At 43.8% G+C, this 18,299-nt stretch overlaps 1 protein-coding gene across 2 annotated transcripts in view; it reads right to left on the bottom strand.

Annotated features, from left to right (window-relative positions):
* Positions 1 to 579: 579 nt before the first annotated feature.
* MYH10 (myosin heavy chain 10) overlaps positions 580 to 18,299 on the bottom strand; it is a 103,535-nt gene continuing 85,815 nt past the window's right edge. For both annotated transcript variants that reach the window (XM_075771053.1, XM_075771052.1), the window contains 17 exons: positions 17,446 to 17,617; positions 16,468 to 16,680; positions 16,221 to 16,365; positions 14,585 to 14,791; positions 13,434 to 13,538; positions 12,223 to 12,375; positions 10,659 to 10,907; positions 9,892 to 10,104; positions 9,203 to 9,415; positions 7,754 to 7,915; positions 6,570 to 6,698; positions 5,261 to 5,349; positions 4,883 to 5,006; positions 4,566 to 4,774; positions 3,731 to 3,839; positions 3,205 to 3,377; positions 580 to 2,336 (listed from right to left, as the gene is read on the bottom strand). In XM_075771053.1, the coding sequence (XP_075627168.1) occupies positions 2,192 to 2,336; positions 3,205 to 3,377; positions 3,731 to 3,839; positions 4,566 to 4,774; positions 4,883 to 5,006; positions 5,261 to 5,349; positions 6,570 to 6,698; positions 7,754 to 7,915; positions 9,203 to 9,415; positions 9,892 to 10,104; positions 10,659 to 10,907; positions 12,223 to 12,375; positions 13,434 to 13,538; positions 14,585 to 14,791; positions 16,221 to 16,365; positions 16,468 to 16,680; positions 17,446 to 17,617 (2,810 nt within the window). In that variant the 3' untranslated portion in view covers positions 580 to 2,191. The remainder of the gene's footprint in view (positions 2,337 to 3,204; positions 3,378 to 3,730; positions 3,840 to 4,565; positions 4,775 to 4,882; positions 5,007 to 5,260; positions 5,350 to 6,569; positions 6,699 to 7,753; positions 7,916 to 9,202; positions 9,416 to 9,891; positions 10,105 to 10,658; positions 10,908 to 12,222; positions 12,376 to 13,433; positions 13,539 to 14,584; positions 14,792 to 16,220; positions 16,366 to 16,467; positions 16,681 to 17,445; positions 17,618 to 18,299) is intronic.

Here is an 18,299-nt window from a genome sequence, read left to right as displayed (position 1 = left end):
CACACCCCCCCCAGGCTGGGCTGTGGTGTCAGGGCCCCAGGCTTTCCTCCTCCTCACCACAGAACACCCTGGGCCCTGCTCCTTCCTGAGCCCCAATCCCTGCCCACACCAGGGGAGGCCATGCATCCCCAGACCAGCTCCCTCTCCTGGGGTGCAGTACCATGGGGCAGCAGGGTCACCCCAGGTAGGAGGGACCTGTTCTCACACAGTTACATGGACAGGGAAGGGCCCTTCATTGCCTGTGCTCCTCCCAGCACCCACAGCCTTAACAGAGGCACTTGAGGAAAAGGTGCCCAGGGCTGAGCCAGGTTGCAGGAGCTGGTTCCCCTCAGGGCCCAGGACAGGCAGCAGGAAGCAGCACTAGGCCAGAAGGTTGTTGAGGGCAGCTCCCACCCTGCATGTTCCAGCTGCCTGGAGCAGACCTTCCAGCTGCCCCCCAGCCACCACAGCCTGCTGCACCCTCTCTTTGCCCTAATCTTCCTCACTCCTGTCACCTCCCCTCCCAGCGTGGTCAGGTCCACAAAATAAAAGGAAAAAACAACCCCAATGAAACAGAACAGGAAGAAGGGAAAAGGCAGCTTCCAGTCATATTCTTGTTTATTAAGGTCTATGCCAGCCTCAGGAGATAGCTCTTCCGGTAAGTAAACAGAGCAGGCGGCCGCATCTATAATGAATAAATTTATTGTCTTACAAAAATCATTGTCTAGAAATATGGGTATACAAGAAAACAAGATATTTGCAGTCAGATGCCTGGTGGTCAACAGCCAGTTTGATTAAAAATATCCAAACACACACAACAAAACCTTTGCGACAGATGTTAAAGCTTTTAACCAAAAAAAGGAAATCCATGTTTTTTTGAGCATGTGGCAGAGGAAGTTTCCTAGTTAACACTGATTCATTGTCACTAATATCAGTAATACCACTTGGACTAGAGAGGTACATGATATGAAGCACAGTCAAAATTAATACATTAAATCATTGTTATATAGGCAAATTATATATGTAACATTGTCTTAGTACTGTAGTGTCTAAGGCACTTTCTGTAATGTCAGTTTTTCAGCTATTTAAACAAAAAGAACACTAACTACTCGCTGTAATACTGTTCAAAATAAAAAAAACAAAACCAACAACAAAAAGGATTCACATCCACTGGCATGTTAACTCATAGGCAGGCAACAGCATTGCTGAACCCCTGTGCCCGCAGGCTCCCCGAGCCCCACACCCCGCAGTACAGGCGACCCCGCTGCCAGCGGACCGGCTCCCCCAGTAACACCAGGCCGGCTGCTGAGGTACCCTCAGCCTCATCTCACAGTGCAGCCGCTCGGCTCCATGTCCTGAAGACTTACCTAGCTCAGCCATAAATTAATAAATTAATTTTGCCTGTGTTGTATGTGTATTTTCCACTGGTGTTCACATTATACTAGCCTTAATATATATACAGATCTGTTGGGCATGGTCATAGCAGGTGTCTACAAATGCAGAAGTACTGTACAGATGAGGAGCGGTGAGGCTATTTCAGTTTGCCTGTACTGCAGGAACACTAACTGATGAAGCAGGTGCTGAGAACACTTCAAAATGATATTGCGGGTTAAAAATGGACACTACTTGTTCATCCCTACATTTCCCTCTAACACTTCCCAAGGCCTTTTCACAGTTCACTCGCTGATTGTGTGCTGATCACAACAATTAGGAGAAAAGAAAGGTACAGGTGCAGTTTGGTCTTCAATGATCCAACAGACTCAATACAGCCAAGGGCCGTCTGAGCGCAGAAGAAATGGAAGGATGTTGTCGTACAACAAAGCATGCATAGTCATGACAACGGGTCTGTCCCGACCACCTACCCTCTGGGAATGAAGTTTCTGTATCGATAAAAAAAAGTTTCATCCTTCACATGATGCTTTATAAAATGGCTTTACAATGGAGTATCTGGAAAATAGATGCACTGAACAGAGACGATCCCGTTTTGTTTACTATATATAAAAAAGCGGTTGTACCTATATCTGAAGCAGGGTACAGTATGGTGAGGCTGGAGAGCCTTAAGACATAGTTGACCTATGATAAGTAACCTTGTAGCATGCCGACGTTTTGTAAGGCAGATTTACGGCCACAAGGCAGTTCGGTGGTCAGGAAAGTCCTCCTCCTCCTGCCGACTGCATCAAAGGTCTCTGCATGCAAGCGGTGTGACGGGGCTCTACTCGGCAGGGGCCGGCTGCGCTTCGTTCACGTCGCTGCCTTTGCTCTCCGCGTCGTCATCCGAGAGCTCCAGAGAAGCCCCTTCGATGTGCAGCTGGCGTCTCCCAGAGCGACTCGAGGAGAAGGTGATGGGCCCCCCCCTCCTGCCAACAAGCAGATGACAGCAACTGCTGATGGGTCATGTCTCACAGCCCAAGTTCCAGGGCTGGTGGCTGCCCACACACACCTCCCCGTGACCGCAGGGGACGTTGGGGCTCAGCTCTGGGCCACCCACAGGGCAAGTTTCATACGTGGTGTTTTGAAACTCTCTGTGACCAAGGGATCAATGCACTGTGGGCAAACACACTCCGGTACTCTGGTATTCCTGCTTAGTTTATACCATCACCCCAGTCTGGGAAGTCTCAAGTAACTTAAAACACTCTGTCTGAGCACCAAGCACAGACCAAAGTACTAAAACAAGTGCGTTCTCTAAAATAATCAACTACTTATCTCTTAAGCACTGCATGCCCCCCCTCCAGCTGTTCCCACAAGCCAGCTCAGCTGCTCTCCCTCTTGAGAAGGTTTTTGTTCTGCAGCAGCTTCATCGCTGCTGACTCCCACCTGTACTGGGCACAGACCTTGGTCTCAAAGTCCCACTCCCAAGGGAAGTGCTGGAATGCTCCCACCAGGGCGGGTCAGGAAAACAGGGATCTACCAGCCACTGGAAAAGCACGACTGAGCCATCTCCTCCATCACATTTACCGACAGCTGGATCAAACTGGCAGCCCCAAGGAACCAGCCAGTGCGAGCACTGAAGAGTTCAGGCTCAGGGGCTGTCAGGAACATCCCTGTGGCCTGGCAGCTCCCTGTTGTCACCACCAGGCTCAGTCAGCAGTTCCCAGCAGGCTCCAGTTCGACCCACTCCCTAACGTGAGCAGCTCTGCTTCTGCAGTGCCGTGGCTGGACGCTCCCCGAAGTCTGCGGGCACACGGGCTCAGATAAACCCTGCCCACTGCTACTGGCACCACTCACCTTAGCCTGTTTTTCAGAGTGCTGACCTCCCGGCTCAGGCCCTCGTTAGCCTCTGTGGCATCATCCAGCTCACGCTGAAGCTTACGTCGGGAAGCATTTGCACGTGTGGCTTCTTCTTCAGCCTCCTCCAGCTGGCGCTTGAGCTGCTTCATCCTGGCGTTTGCCTTTTCCATCTAAAATACAACATCAGGTCATCAGGATCAAACTGGGCAGCCGCAGCCCCAGGGTTTGGGGGGTCAGAGAGTCAGCTAACACCCTGTGCCCCGCAAGCTCCCCGGCTGGAGATGACCCGCCGGCCACACTCAGACTCCAGCATGGTCTCCTGGTTACACAACGGACTGTCACAGTAGAGCAACACAGGGAGGTTTTGCCTGCTGGGAGCCACTCTAGTGGTTTAGTGATCACAATGGGGGTTCACTCAAATGTTTTCATTAAAATGACTCTTAGCAAGCCCTTTCTACTCAAAGTATGGTTTTATCCACCTTTTCTGAGAAACAGGCCTCAAAAGCAAAGCCCCTCCACATACCTGCTCCTTGTACTGGTCTGCATGTCGACGTTCATCCTCCACCTGCATGAAGACTTCTTTCAATTTCTTCTCTGTACGACGCACCAATTTGTTGGCAGCTGCTCTCTCCCTAGAATAATCAAAAAGCCTCATTTGTCCCAGGACCTGAAGGCCAGGAACACAAGCTCTGTCCTTTCCAAAAGACTCTTGTCCTACTGTGTAACCGATACTTGAGTCTTCTTAACCTACCTGCCACCATCAACAGAACTTGGTTTTAATGTGCTGGAGGCTGGCTGGGACACAGATAGTAAAGTTACAGATAGTATAGTTTGAGATAGTAAAGTTATTGCTACCCTGTAAATGGTCCTTTCACAGAGCCAAAAGCACACATTAAAAAAAAATATTTGGAGGACTGAGATGGGAAGGACAGGCAGGAAGCGCTCACTGGACAAAGCGGACTTCTGCAGAGCACAGAATTCATCCCAACTAACTAAAGCTGTCACACCCGAGCTGTTCCGCTTGCTTCCTCTAACCAAGGTGTCTCAAGGGGATGTCTCAGTCTCATCTTGTCTCAAGAAACTTCTGCAGCACCTTGTGGATCTGGGACCAGCAGTCAACATAACTCTTGAGGTTTCCCAGGTGAGTAATTCAGCAGCTTCAGTTACAGAGCAAATAGATTCTGAAACTTTCCACCCCAGTCACTTTACAGCTGTCTCATTCAAGTGTGTCCCTTTCCAGGTAACAACCCCAAAGCCTGTGCTGCGAGCTCTCATCTCAGCCCTACAAAAACTTAAGGTGTGGAGATTTCAGACACTCAACTGACAGAGCAAACAGGCAAACAGACTTTTTTCCTTACTTGGCTTCCTGCTCAAGCTGTTCTTCTAGCTGCACAATCTTGGCTTCTAGGGTAGAAATTGTTGCCTTGAACTTCGACTTCACAGATCCCTCCAGTTCCTGCAGCTTGGCTTTCAGCTCTTTGTTCTGCCTTTCCAGCTGCTGCCGGGCATTTTCACTCTTCTGGGCAGCACTTCGCTCCCCAGCTAGCTCAGAATTAAGTGTGTCAACCTTTGAGAGTAGAAGAATAGAAGGTCATTTGGTGCTATTCAGAGCCTCCACTTGAACTGCACACAGAAACACAAACTGCCCCAACAGCACCGCCAACAACAGATTCACCTGCAGCGTGGTCTTTCGGAACCGCTCGTTGAGAAGCTCCATGTTGCTCTGCTCTTCCTCGAGCTCTTCCTCCAACTGTGCAATACGAGCTTCCAGCCGGCGCTTCTCATCCAGCAGCGCTGACCTAGAAAAGAATTATTTGGGTCAAGACACTTTCAGATCCGATACAAAGCAACCGGCTAGTTCGCTTCTGATACTTTAGGCACTGCCAATTGTCACAAGAAGCTACTGTGTCAGCAACCCTCTTCGTACCAACAAGGAATTTTTTTTATCATGCAGACAGGCCAATACAGAATTCATTTGCAAGTAGACTACCGAGCATTACAGCTGCGGGTGCCTGGAGTTCCTCAGATGCAATTAATACATTTGATGACTCACTTTCCCGAAGCACTGTTTGCAATCTCATCAGCCAATTCATCCCTTTCTTGCTCAGCATGACGACGGGCTCTTTCAGACGCAGCAAACTCCTGCGAAGGTTTAGGAAAAGATTCATCACAGCATTAGAAATCTCAAAACTTCTGCAAACGATTTAGCCTTCACAGCATCTCCTAGAAGTTATTAGGAGTGTGATATCCCTGAGGTCTTTTAATGGAGAGAGAGAGAAGCAGAAGCAACAGCTGTAGAAGCTAGCAGGACACATCATTTTGATATTTTCCCCCCATTAACTGTCATATGACTACAATGGATTTGCTTCTCCCTGCCCCTGAGGGGTTCCTTGCACAAAGTTAAGGGAAAAAAATAATCTGTGAAGATCAGTAACAATCGAGCCCTAAACAGCAGGATAAAACCATTCCGTCACATGCTCTAATAAACACATGCAGTGTAAAGTGGGCACTAAATTAGCAAATTTTTAAGGTTCTTACAGAGTACATAGCAAGAATGCAAACAAGGCATAGAAAATAAAGCACAGTAGCAGGAACAGCACCAAATCTCATATTAAGGGGTAGAAACCCAGGCATTTGCCAAGAAGGACAGTTAAATGCACAGCACGTGGAAGACTGACAGGTTTGAAGGCCACAAAAGAATGACATGGAGACGCTCTACTAAGTCACAGGTTATCTGCAAAGGCCCAAACAGAACTGTAGTGAAATCTGAGCGATTGCTTCAAACTTTGATCCACAGCTGATACAGGACAAAAAGAGGCAGTGTCTCACACAAAGCAATTCTGCTGATGTTTGACCTTGTGGCATGCCAAGGAGATAACGGGACATAAGTGATACATAGCAAGCCTTAGAGCTCTTACATAAATTGCCAACAACGAGGGAACGCATGCCCGTAAGAGACAGGGATGAGGACCTAAAAGGGCAGAGTGATAAATCTTCACAGACTTAATAGTCCACTGCAGTACTGGAGAGATTGTTAGGTTTTCATATATTTCCAATAACCAATCTTAGTGCTGATACTGCACCTTTCACAGACTCTCACACCACTTTGCAAATTTTATTGAGGTCCCGAATCTGTTAAAGCAGAAGCAAAGCTTTCCTGCTACGCAGGCAGAGAAACGAAGCCCGGACTACAGGAATGATTCCTACAAAGCTGTAAGAAGTTCACCAATGAGCTGGGGCAAGGGGAAGAGAAAGTTCTCCTGGCTCCCATTTCTTGGTTCAACTCACTAGATTGCTTTTTACTCTCCATTCTTCACCTCACTCCAGCAAGAAAAACAAAATTTCTTGGATTTCAATCTTACCTCTTGGAGCTGGAGTATTTCTGCTTCGAGACCTTTGAGCTTCTTTTCACTCTCTTTGGACTGCGCAAAGATCTCGTCTCTGGATGCACGAGCTTCTTCCAGCTCCCGCTGGTAGTCTTTCATTTGAGCCTGCAGTTGGAAAGCAGGGGAAAGAAAAAGCCATGCTGCATTAGGACAATCATGAGATTTATTAGTAGCTCTGAAGCATTTTGGCCCTTCAGAGGTAAGGCCTTCCTCCCAAAGTGGCTTCGTTCCACTTAAATGCATTTTCAGTTCTTATTTTCATAGTAAAACTTCATTTTCTCACCTTTCCATCATTCAATTCCTTGTCAGAAATATCACATCATAAGATTTCACCTAATTTATCTCATATTTCTTGTAGGAAAAAACTCTAATAAAGAGCTGCTCAATTACATTTATCATGAAACTTATGGAGATGTAAAGCTCTTGGAAAGACTTGCAAAAATTTACTTAAATTGACTAAACCCAAAACTTATTACAAGTATGGAAGGTAAGAAGCTATTCTCTGCGGAAGTAACAACGCACCATTTCGTACACGCTTCTGCTTCCCTTAGGAAACACTGTTAGCACAGACCGAGATCTTAGATCTGCACAAGTTTGACTTGAAGTAGGATTGCCAAAGAATAAAGCAGACAGGGCAGTAAGGCAATTTGATGTGCCACATGCTTTATGCGGTCTTGCCTCGTACTCCTGCAGCTTTGGGCCGTGGCACTGAAATTTTTGGCAAGACTGAACTGTACCAAATGTTGAATATTTTTCTGGCAATGGGAAATAAATCCTTGACACAAGAACTGTTTTTTTTTCTTGCCAAACTACAAAGAATGGGCACCTTGGAGCTTTTTAAAAGCAACTAAAATTTACTTCTTTTTTTCTGGAGCGGTTTTGGCTGAAAAGACCTTAAAAAGTTCAACAACATGAAGAAGCAGCAGCCAGCAAGAGCTCAGATCAAATCAGTAAATTCAAAGATACAAATAGCCATATATTTTAATAACGCAGCCTAAAAAGCAAGACTTTAAGTCCTAATGCAAAGCGTTGAAATAGAGGAAAAGATGACTACTGAACACAAGTCTTTTGCCTTCAAGCTACCAATGTATTTAATGAAAAGCAACACCTTGACAGACTGTCGGCAGGAGAGAAGCAGCTCAGTTATTAGCTGTGCCTACCTGGAGCTTACGTAGCTGTTTGATTGCTTCATCTCGAGCCTTGTTTGCAGCTTCTATCTGACCTTCCAGGTCTTTCAGATCCATCTCCATTTTCTTCTTGGCTGCCACAGCAAGAGCCCTCTGTTTGCGCTCATCTTCCAGTTCTGCCTCCAGCTCTCGCACCTGTGAAATCGAGGTGTTTATCAGGCTCAGTTCCAGGAATGGAGCAACCACAAAATCCTGACAAAACGGTCGGTGAATCCAAAAGGCCTTTGCGGAGCAGAATTAACATTACTCAATTGGAAAAAACTACAGACTGTAAGCTACATGGGAAGACACTGCAGACGGTAAAAACAAATCCACAAACTGGAAGCAGAGATCTCCAAACTGACAAAAAAAGAAACCAAAGACAATAACTCTGCTTCTGCAGCATTTCCATTTCATCTGTTCAGCTACTTGGTGGGCAGCTTCCTGCCCCGCACATCTATCCACATTTAGGTGTCACGCTAGGGCAGATGTCGCTAATTCTAATTGAACCAATAACAGGAAAATAAGAAGTAGAATCGCCTCATTTTCTCAAGAAAAAAAATGAAATAATTCCCTTTGTAACAGCTGTGCTACTAGCATTTACATGCCAACAACTTTTTCAAAACTAAACAGAACAGCATCTAAGCAGCAAGTCAACAAGAACTAAGTCAAACTTAGGTAAAAATAAAACTGAGCCAGAAATGCCACAGGTTACCAACATGAAAGAATGTATTTGGGTTTGAAGCCAGCCTCCCTCCTCATGGTAGGTCAAGAGCTCTTGTCCAGTGCAAGATAATAGCAACTTTGCATTGCAGTGAACTACAAAAGCTCTCCAGGCCATGTTTATTTCTAAGGGAACTCTGTATTGGTGATTCTCCGTAATTGTACCTTTTTGTTTTCTTGTGATAAATCTAGAAATAGTGTGTGTTTTCTCCTCAAAGCTTAGTGTTAATTTAGAACCATAATCTTTTACAAGCATGAAATTTCACAGGCATTTCTTGAGTCTCTTCTGATCTGCTTTGTGTTACTAGAATTCTCAACTCTAGCAAATCTGGAACCTTTGCCACAATTTTCAATTAGGAAACTGTTCACTTAATTACAGTCCATCTCGGCATCTATGGATTTGTTCCTGTACGTTAAGTAAGATGGGCTTCAAAGTCCGAGCAACATACGCCTGTCCTTGAAATACACAGCAATAGCCAAACTTCTGCTCACGTGTTAAGTGTTCTTGGAGGATCCTCAGTAGCAGACTAACATGAAAATTGTCAGTGTCTGGGCCTCAACAAGACTTATTGTATTGTTTGTAAAAACCAGTGCTTGGGATTTCTATAGGATGGGATCTTTTTATTTTTCTGGTAGCAAGTTATCACTGAAGCCACAGAGCTTTGGCAAAAGATCTTCACACCCCTGTCATTATGAAGTACAGCAAAAAAATAGACATACTTGTTTAACCAGCATCCTCTTTTTCTCTTCATTCTGTTCATCTCTGGCTTGCAGATCCCTCTCAAATTGGGCTTTCATAGCTTGCATGTTCACCTCCAAACGAAGCTTAGCATCTTCTGTGGCCTGCAGTTCATCTTCCAGTTCCTCCAGCTGAGTCCTCATCTCTTCAACCTGTTGCTCTAAAGTTCTTTTTGACTTCTCCAGTTCATGGACCTAAGCCACAACCATTAATCAGACCCTCTCTTTCAGGCATCTCAACATCAGCAATTAACAGCAGCAAAATAAGACACTATATTAACTCAGTACATGACATTCGGTGATGCCCTGAATTGGACAATGAACCAGAAAAGTCAGAGAAGCATCTCTGAGTCTGTACCAGAGAACCCAACAAACATCTACACAGATGGCTGGAGAGATGAGCTGTGTAATGTAGGAGTGAGACAAGCTCTTAAATCTAGCCAGGTGCCATTAGTCATTTGGCGAGCAACTTCACGCTCTCCTTTTGAAGAAGCTTCATGTTAATAAAGACCACCCCCTTATTCTAAGCATTAATTCCTCCAGAATTTTGAGTTATAAATCAGCTTCAAAAAGTTCTGGGTTTGTGTCAAATACACTTCTCCAGCCAGGGAGTTTTCCTGTGTTATTCCCCATGCAGTATATAGCGAAACAGGGTGTGGAAACATACTTACATTTTTGCCCACATCATCTTTAGAGCTCATTAAGTCTTCCATATCTGCACGCAACTGTTTGTTCTGTCTTTCAAATTCCTCCTTAGCTTCCAGGGCTTCTTCCAAAGCCCGAGCCAGAGACAGTGCTTTGGTTTCCTTCTCCCTTGCTTCTGCTTCAGCACGATCTCTTTCCTCTGCATATCTGGCAGAAATGTTCTTTTCTTCTGCCAGCATCTGAACATAAGAAATAATTAATACATCTCATAAGTTTCTATCATCAGGTCCTTCCTGCCTCAGGTGTTTTAGTCAATGAAGTGGTTAATGCTCTAAGTTTAATTGGCCTTCAGAAGCTGTCTAGTCTCGCCATCTTGATCAAAGTACTAGTAAGGAAACAGCTACAGCTACTCTGGGATGAGATGAGGAAGGCAAGCTACTAATAAAAATTAAGCTTTATATTATTTTCATCTTTCAGTCTTCTCATACTTTCTTAGCCTATCTTGAGGGTTTACAATAATACTCTCAAGTTATTCTTCCCATGTAATTTCCTTTTTGTATATAAAGAGCTTATTACTCAATCTAACAAGACTCAAAGCTGGCATTTAGCTCACTGAAATTATAAGGACAAGTCACTCTTAACAAAGGCCAACTGCTCACAAAAGATTTACAAATAATCACAGTACTCTAGCCAGATCCCTCTTCATACAAGGCTCATTTATGCAGTACCAATATAAACAAGATGTCATTTGAAAAATCATAGAAAGCAGCAAGATGACAGGAAACTAGACTACCTGATCAAACTTCTTCTGCTTTTTCTCCAAGTTTGAAACAATCTGGCGCTGATGATCTAGATCTACCATCAAGTCATCCAGCTCTTGCTGCAGGCGATTCTTTGTCTTTTCCAGTTTGTCATAAGCCATTGCCTTCTCCTCCAGGCGCTGGCTTAAGGACTCCATGTCCTTCAATAGTTTCTTCTTATTTTCCTCCAAGCCTTCAATGGTTCCCAAGTCATCATCTACCTTTTTCTTAGCATCAGCCAACTGAAATTTAATAAAAGAAAATAATGTTCCTTTGTGCATCACAAGAAGAAAGGCATCAGGTCCAAAATACAAAACTAGAAATAGATGTTATTGCTAGCTAAAGTAACACAAAAATTGTGAACGAGCAGGATACTAAGCAGGGGGAAGTCCTGCCCATTGCAGTTAGTTGTACCAATCATTATTGCAATGATAATGGTCGGTACTGGGACCGGCGCTGTTCAACATCTTTGACAGCGACATGGACAGTGGGATCGAGTGCACCCTCAGCAAGTTTGCTGACGACACCGAGCCGTGTGGTGTGGTCGACACGCTGGAGGGAAGGGATGCCATCCAGAGGGACCTTGACAGGCTGGAGAGGTGGGCCCGTGCAAACTGCATGAAGTTCAACAAGGCCAAGTGCAAGGTCCTGCACGTGGGTCGGTGCAGTCCCAAGCACAACTATAGGCTGGGCAAGGAATGGATTGAAAGCAGCCCTGAGGAGAAGGACTTGGGGGTGTTGGTGGATGAGAAGCTCAACATGAGCCAGCAGTGTGCGCTTGCAGCCCAGAAAGCCAGCCATGTCCTGGGCTGCATCCAAAGAGGTGTGACCAGCAGGTCGAGGAAGGGGATCCCGCCCCTCTACTCTGCTCTGGTGAGACCCCACCTGCAGTACTGTGTCCAGCTCTGGGGGCCCCAGTACAGGAGAGACATTGGGCTGTTGGAGCGAGTCCAGAGGAGGCCACAAAGCTGATCGGAGGGCTGGAGCACCTCTGCTATGAGGACAGGCTGAGAGAGTTGGGATTGTTCAGCCTGGAGAGGAGACGGCTCTGGGGAGATCTAATTGCAGCTTACCAGTACCTGAAGGGGCCTACAGGAAAGCTGGAGAGGGGCTGTTTATCAGGGAGTGTAGTGACAGGACAAGGGGTAATGGGTTTAAGCTGCAGGAGGGTCGATTGAGATTAGATGTTAGAAAGAAATTCTTTACTGTTAGAGTGGTGAGGTACTGGCACAGGTTGCCCAGAGAGGTTGTGGATGCTCCATCCCTGGAAGTGTTTAAGACCAGGCTGGATGAGGCTTTGGGCAACGTGGTCTAGTGGAGGGTGTCCCTGCCCGCAGCAGGGGGGTTGGAACTAGATGATCTTTAAGGTCCCTTCCAACCCAAACCATTCTATGATTCTATGATTTAATGGAGAAAGACCTCAGGAAATTTTATTCTGAAATTGGGTCTAACACACATGCTAATTATATGACATTTTTCCCCGAGAGGTTTGGGACATCAATTCATCTCACCTGCAATGTGTAGGCCTTACGAAGCCCTGCCTCTTACACAGCTTACCTGTGACTGCAAGGCGAGCATCTGTTTCTCCAAGTTCTTTCTGGCCTCCTCTTCCTCTTCCTGCTGCTCTTGCAGGTTGTTCTTCTCCTCCTCCAGCTGCCTAATCCTACTGCTCAGGTTGAGTTTCTGGCGTGTTTCTTCCTGAAGCAGCTCCTGTTCCAAACAGGCACATTCAAAGTTCAGTTTGGTTCATAGTGTGTTAGCTGTGGCCTTGGACTACCACCTTCTATTATTCTAGATGGAGTTTCAGGTTTGATTATTTCTCTCACAGCATTTTTGTACAAGGATATGCTTATGAAGATATCTGTAATGTGCGTTTTCAAAAAGGCACTACTCATTCATTTTGGACACACTTAAACCTTTATAAAGCTATTCTAATCAGGGAATCCATGCCACTGCCTGTTCTAGAAGTTATTGGATGATACTTTTCTGTCTTTAAAGCAACACAACAGAAGTCACCTTCAAAATTTATTTTTCTTTCAGACAAGCATATAGTGTCCCTATTTTAAGCCACCTGGGAAGAATATACAGCACCAAATCCTGCAATGGCAGCATGCTTCCAAGTTTTGCTGCATTGCTTGAATATAAAGGTCAGTTTAAAGATAGCTGTCATTTGGCAGTGGAAACTTTTGTCATAATGGAAACTACTAAGAGGTGTAACCACCATCTCCCCTCTCCCATCCTGTTCCTCACGGGCCTCCAGTTGTGATTAACATTATTCAAGTAGTCACCATCAGCATTTTTATACAGGGGGGAAAAAGAGTATATTTAAGTGATGAATACATGCATAAAGCTGCGTTATTTAACTCAAAAACAAAAGACTGACAGTTTTAAGAAGTGAAGCTGTCAGTAAAAGGCAGGGTATTGTCCCTCATACCTTTCATATACGCCAAGAATCTTATTTACATTAACATTCTACTTGGAAAGGTTTTTTTTGACTTAATACTTATCTCCCACAGAGATTAAGAAATAAAAGAAAAATTGGAAGGCTACAGCTTATCAAATAGTGAATCTTAGATAATGAAAACATGGCTCCACATGCAGCTGAGCAGTCATTATAGATCGCATTCCACTAGAATTCAGTAGGAAATTCAGCTTCTGCCCAAGGGACTTTCCAAACCATGAATGAAAATGTATTTTCTGTTACACAGTCAGCATTTCAATGAGGAACAAAGCTTCAGTGCAAAGTTCAAGCTTCACTGCACACACACCTGTGTATCCTGAAGCTGAGATTCCAAACTAGCTGCATCCTTGGCAAACTTAATGCCTTTCTTCTCTGCTTCCTCCAGGAGACTCGAGACATTATCCAACTCGTTCTGCAAAGCAAGCGGTCTAAAGGTAACAGCACGCAGCTGACTCATGACAAAGCCTACATCCCACCGGGGGCTGGAACCGCAGAACGCAAAACCTCAACAAATTCCAGGTATGGCACGACAACAGTAGATCCCAGTACAGAGATATAAGCTAAAAATACTGAAGTTTGGCTAGAAACTTGAAGTTGAATGTCAATCTTGAACTTATACCCTTAAGATAACAAGAGTTAGGTATGCTATTTTGCAAAGCATGTCATTCCAATATCTGCATTTGTACTTAAATGCTATTTTTAATTACAGGACCATATATTTTACAGGACTGTTCATTCAGGGATTATCAGGATAGCAGTTGGGTTTAAAGCATCACTGCAAGAGAAAAGGTTACTGCCAGGTGCCAATTCCTGCTGGTTTAGCCTATGCTGTTTGTAAATACAGTGAGAGGCCACCTGAAAGCTTCCCCTAAAAAGAACTGGGCCCTTCCCTTTTTGAAGCACTTTAGCTTGATTTACCTAAAGTACTCATTGCTGTGGTTTAAAAGCCAGCTCTGACTGCATTTTGTCCGTTTTCTCTTTTCCTAGAAGAACAGACCTTTACTTGCAATCCCTATCTGTCAAGCTCCCAGCTTTGAAGCACAAAAGGAAACGTGTGGCCATCATCAATCAGTACATTTTTGCTCACACCTACAAATGAGCTCAGTCCAATCTACTCAATTCCATACCCAAGCCAAAAACCTGTAGGCCAGCTGTTAGCAGAGCCTCCTACGGGATTTGGTCTCCAGGATAGGAAGCCATGTACTTAGAAGCCACTGTAATTCTCATAGACCAAAAAATTCAGGATTAATGTCACAGCTGTCCAGCTGTCTCCACCTGAGGCATGTCACCACTTCAAGGCCCCTCAAGTACATGAGTGCATGACTGAGATCACCTCCCACATCAACTCCAGACTTAGCTCCATCTTTGAAAGTAATTTCTTCTAGCCATTTCTGCATATGGTTAAGACTTCCTTTCTTGTGCATTTTTCGGCAGTTTAGAACTTCCATAGAGACTTACCTGCAGCTTGTTAGCTTTCTCTGCCAGTTCCACCCGCAGTCTTTCTCCTTCTGTGACCTTAGCAGTTAGCTCTTGTACCTGAGCATCAAGCTTCTTCCTCTTATGTTCAGATTCTGCCTTGACCTGCTGCAGTACCTTCACTTCACAGGCTAACTCCTTGTTGTCCGACTCTAGGCCTTGCTTGTTTTTTTCAAGATTTGCTTTGAACTAGGAAAAAAAAAAAAGGAAAGAAATTCAACACTTTGTTACATATCAGTAAGGTTTTCTGCTAAAAGTATTCAGTCCAGCAAATCAGGTTTACAAGTTCAAAGATAAAACAAGTGCTCAGCAAGTTGTAAGTAGGAAGTGTTTAAAATGCTGCCATGTAACATTCTGTGTATGTTAGGCAAAGACTAAAGTTAATGTAAGTTACTCCACTCTCAGATATCACAGGTAATGGAGAGGACCAGAAGATACTTCTATGAATTCAGCAAGATCTGGGATTTTAGTGCTGTAAAATGACTGAGTAGCACTGTAAGTAGGAAAGAATGTGCCCATTAACAGATCAGCATGGCTCATCTCACAGAAATAAAAGGAAAGATATCAACTAAAGCTGCCCTAATTTTAGTAGGCGTAGCAGCCTGGAAGTGCATAACAAAGCACTTTTCACCACTGCACTGACATTTGTCAAAAACCTTTTTAAAAAAGTAATAATTGGCATAAGGGATGTTTAAGCGCCATTCTTACTATATCACCAGAACTGACATCATCTGATTACAGGACCTTTGTTTAAGATTGCAGGGTATTTTTCCATCTTTTCATGCTCTTCTTGAGAATAGTTAATGAATAAGGAGCAGAAGACGTGCATAAGATCTTCAGGTGAATAAAACTGTAATTTCCACCAGCTTTAACTACTATGTTTCTCACTTACTGTTTTGACCTAAGGAATCTTGTGAAGTATTCTGCACATACAAATATATTATTACAGTATATGAACTGTCCACACATACATTTGTGAATGACCAGAACTATAATTTCTCAAACTAAAGATAACTTTTTTTTCTAGCAGCATTGGCATAATTCTACTTTTCAAGATGACACTCAAGCTACACTAGTAGGAAGCATGCTATCCAGATATGCCTCCTCCTGCCTGCTCTGGAGAGAACACAATACGGCTGCGCAAATTGCCAACGTACGCCACAGATACCTGGCTCTGGAGGTCACAGTACATCCGTGAAGTTAGAGTGGCTAGAAGAACTTTTACACTATCTGTACTCACAGTTCGTTATTTGTGAGGGCCGATATTACAATTACCTTATTTGAAAGCATTCTGCAGTTCGCTCATGCATAGAGCTGCTTTTCACCAAACACACACATGGCCTGCTGGAGAATTCCCACACAAGTACTACATGAATTTATCTCTAGGTGCACCGTTTCCAAGTCTAATGAACATTTTTCAGACAGAGGCCAAGACTGTCTAATAGTTGCAATGCAGTCAAACCAGCAGGATATACTTGACTGAATTGCAATTGTTACGCATGTATAGAGGACAATTTAGATCTGCAGATATCGGTGGAAGGGACCACACCACTTATGTTTTTATGCTCCAGGACTTTTTATAAGTAACATATTTCTGTAATCCATTTTTTTTCCTCACCCTTTTGGCCTGTTCAAGTTGTTCAGAAAGCTCTTCCAGGGCAGTAGCATGCCTCTGCCTGATTTCCTGGATCTGTGCTTCATGGTTTTTGGTTTCCTCTTCAATTGCTTTCTTCAGTTCAGCCACCTCCTGCTCTCGCTTTGTCCTAGAGGAAGCAGCAAAGGTTATCAAAAAATCAACATTTTAGTCTTTTGTAAATTAAAGACGAATTTTAAAGGTGCCTTCTTACACAGACACATGATCCTACCTCAGCTCTTGCTGCGCTGCAGTGGTATCCAAAGTATCTTCAAGTTCAGTTTTCAAAGCCTCCAACTCTTCACTTAAATCTCTTTTCTGCTTTTCTGCCTTGTTGCGTGATGCCTTCTCAGATTCAAGATCCTCCTGGAGTTCTGCGATTTGAGCCTGCAACTCTCTTATCACTTTCAGTGCATTGTTTTTCTGAACTGCTTCTTCATCACCTCTGTTAAACAGAGGCACAACAGTTAATGATAATTCATAGCTTCAGATCTATTCTCATAACAGTCTAGTGTTATTTAAATTATGTGCACAAATGATAACTCAACTTTCCCACTAGAATAAAATACACCTTCTAAAACTTCATAGATAGAAACCCACTACTGCACTGCTGTTCTCAAGATCCTAAGAAGCAGTGTCCCAGGTACTACAGATGCAATACTAGAATGATCAAGCTTTCAAGTTTACTTCCAAGTATCGCAGTTTTGTAGATCTCACTGTTCCAAAAATACACCCTGTCTATAGAATTCTCTCTTCCTGCAAATTATGGATCATTACTCAAAAAATACTAGTGTTTAGTTTATAACACGGGGATGCAAGACTACCACACAAATCTTTCAGTGATTGAGTAGCACATACGTTATCAAATACTTTGACCTTTAAGAAGGCATGCTCAGAATTACATGTTTTTTCCCTCCTGAGGATGAACACTGGGAGACTAAAAAAGCTTCCAGAGCCCAAATGCTGTTATACTGCAGTGAAACATTATTTTTGGATCTTGTAGAGCAAGGATGCTGATAAATTACTGAATTCCTTTTTTTGCCATGCCTACGCACAACATGCAGGTTTCTAGAGATGCTCTAGTACAAACGTCAACTGGCTTCTGCTTTAACGTTCCCAGGTCTGAGAAGTTTGCAGTCAGCTGAAATTCTGTTTGGGAAGGTAGGTTTCTACCATGCTTCTGTAGTCATAAGCCCCATCATGCTCTCACCTAGCAAGAGCAGCCTGCAGTTCTTCCTCTTTCTTGGCCAGCTGGATCTTCAGTTCTTCAATCTGGGCTTGCAGCTCAGCTATTTGGTCCTGTAGGTCTGTTGTCTCACCATCAAGTTTTCTTTTAGCTTTTTCTAATTCTTGACGGGTCTTCTCCTCCTTTTTCAAACGCTCTAAGGAAGCAAAGAATTCTATTTATAAGCAATTTTTTCTCTTGTCATCCTCAGAAGGTTCAGGAGCAGGGCAATGAGGTGGCAAGAAAGGTAGGAAGTTTAAAATATGCTGTGTCAACTCTTTCTGACAAAACAGCAAAGTAGAAACTCAATTTAGATAGAAAGTCAAGAAAAAGTTAATGACTGGAGAAAAAAAAAGTTTGAAGTAAGGGAACAGAAACATAACCTCATCTTGATAGAAAATAAGGAATGGGCTCTAACAGAAGGGCAGTTTGAGCTGCTAGGCCAGGTGATCACAGACATCAGGATTAAAAAATGAAGAACAACTACGGACTGGAAAAAATGATAGCTTGCATAGCTTTGGAAGGGCTAGGCTAGGTTCCAGAAGGTCTACTGGAAAATAGTATAGCTTAAAGAAAACTTGGATAAACCATTTTTGCAAGTATCTGTGCCACTAACTCACATCCCATTAATACTTAGCAAGACCCTGCAACCCTGATAGCTTGCAGTAATTTATTTAAGTTGCCAAGATACTCCTGCCCTAAGGTATTTCTTTGTGAAAATCATCCAGTTATCAGTGCCATAACAATAAAATACATTTAGGTGATCTGCCTGTTGTCTGATTAAGATAGTTCCTGGTTGCATTGCTTACAGTTAGCTAATGACCATGTATGTGATATAT

This window comes from Balearica regulorum, chromosome 18, assembly GCF_011004875.1.
Source record: "Balearica regulorum gibbericeps isolate bBalReg1 chromosome 18, bBalReg1.pri, whole genome shotgun sequence".
Lineage (NCBI taxonomy): Eukaryota > Metazoa > Chordata > Aves > Gruiformes > Gruidae > Balearica > Balearica regulorum.
Note: the sequence above shows the minus strand (reverse complement) of the source record. Positions and strands in the feature narration are given on the sequence as shown.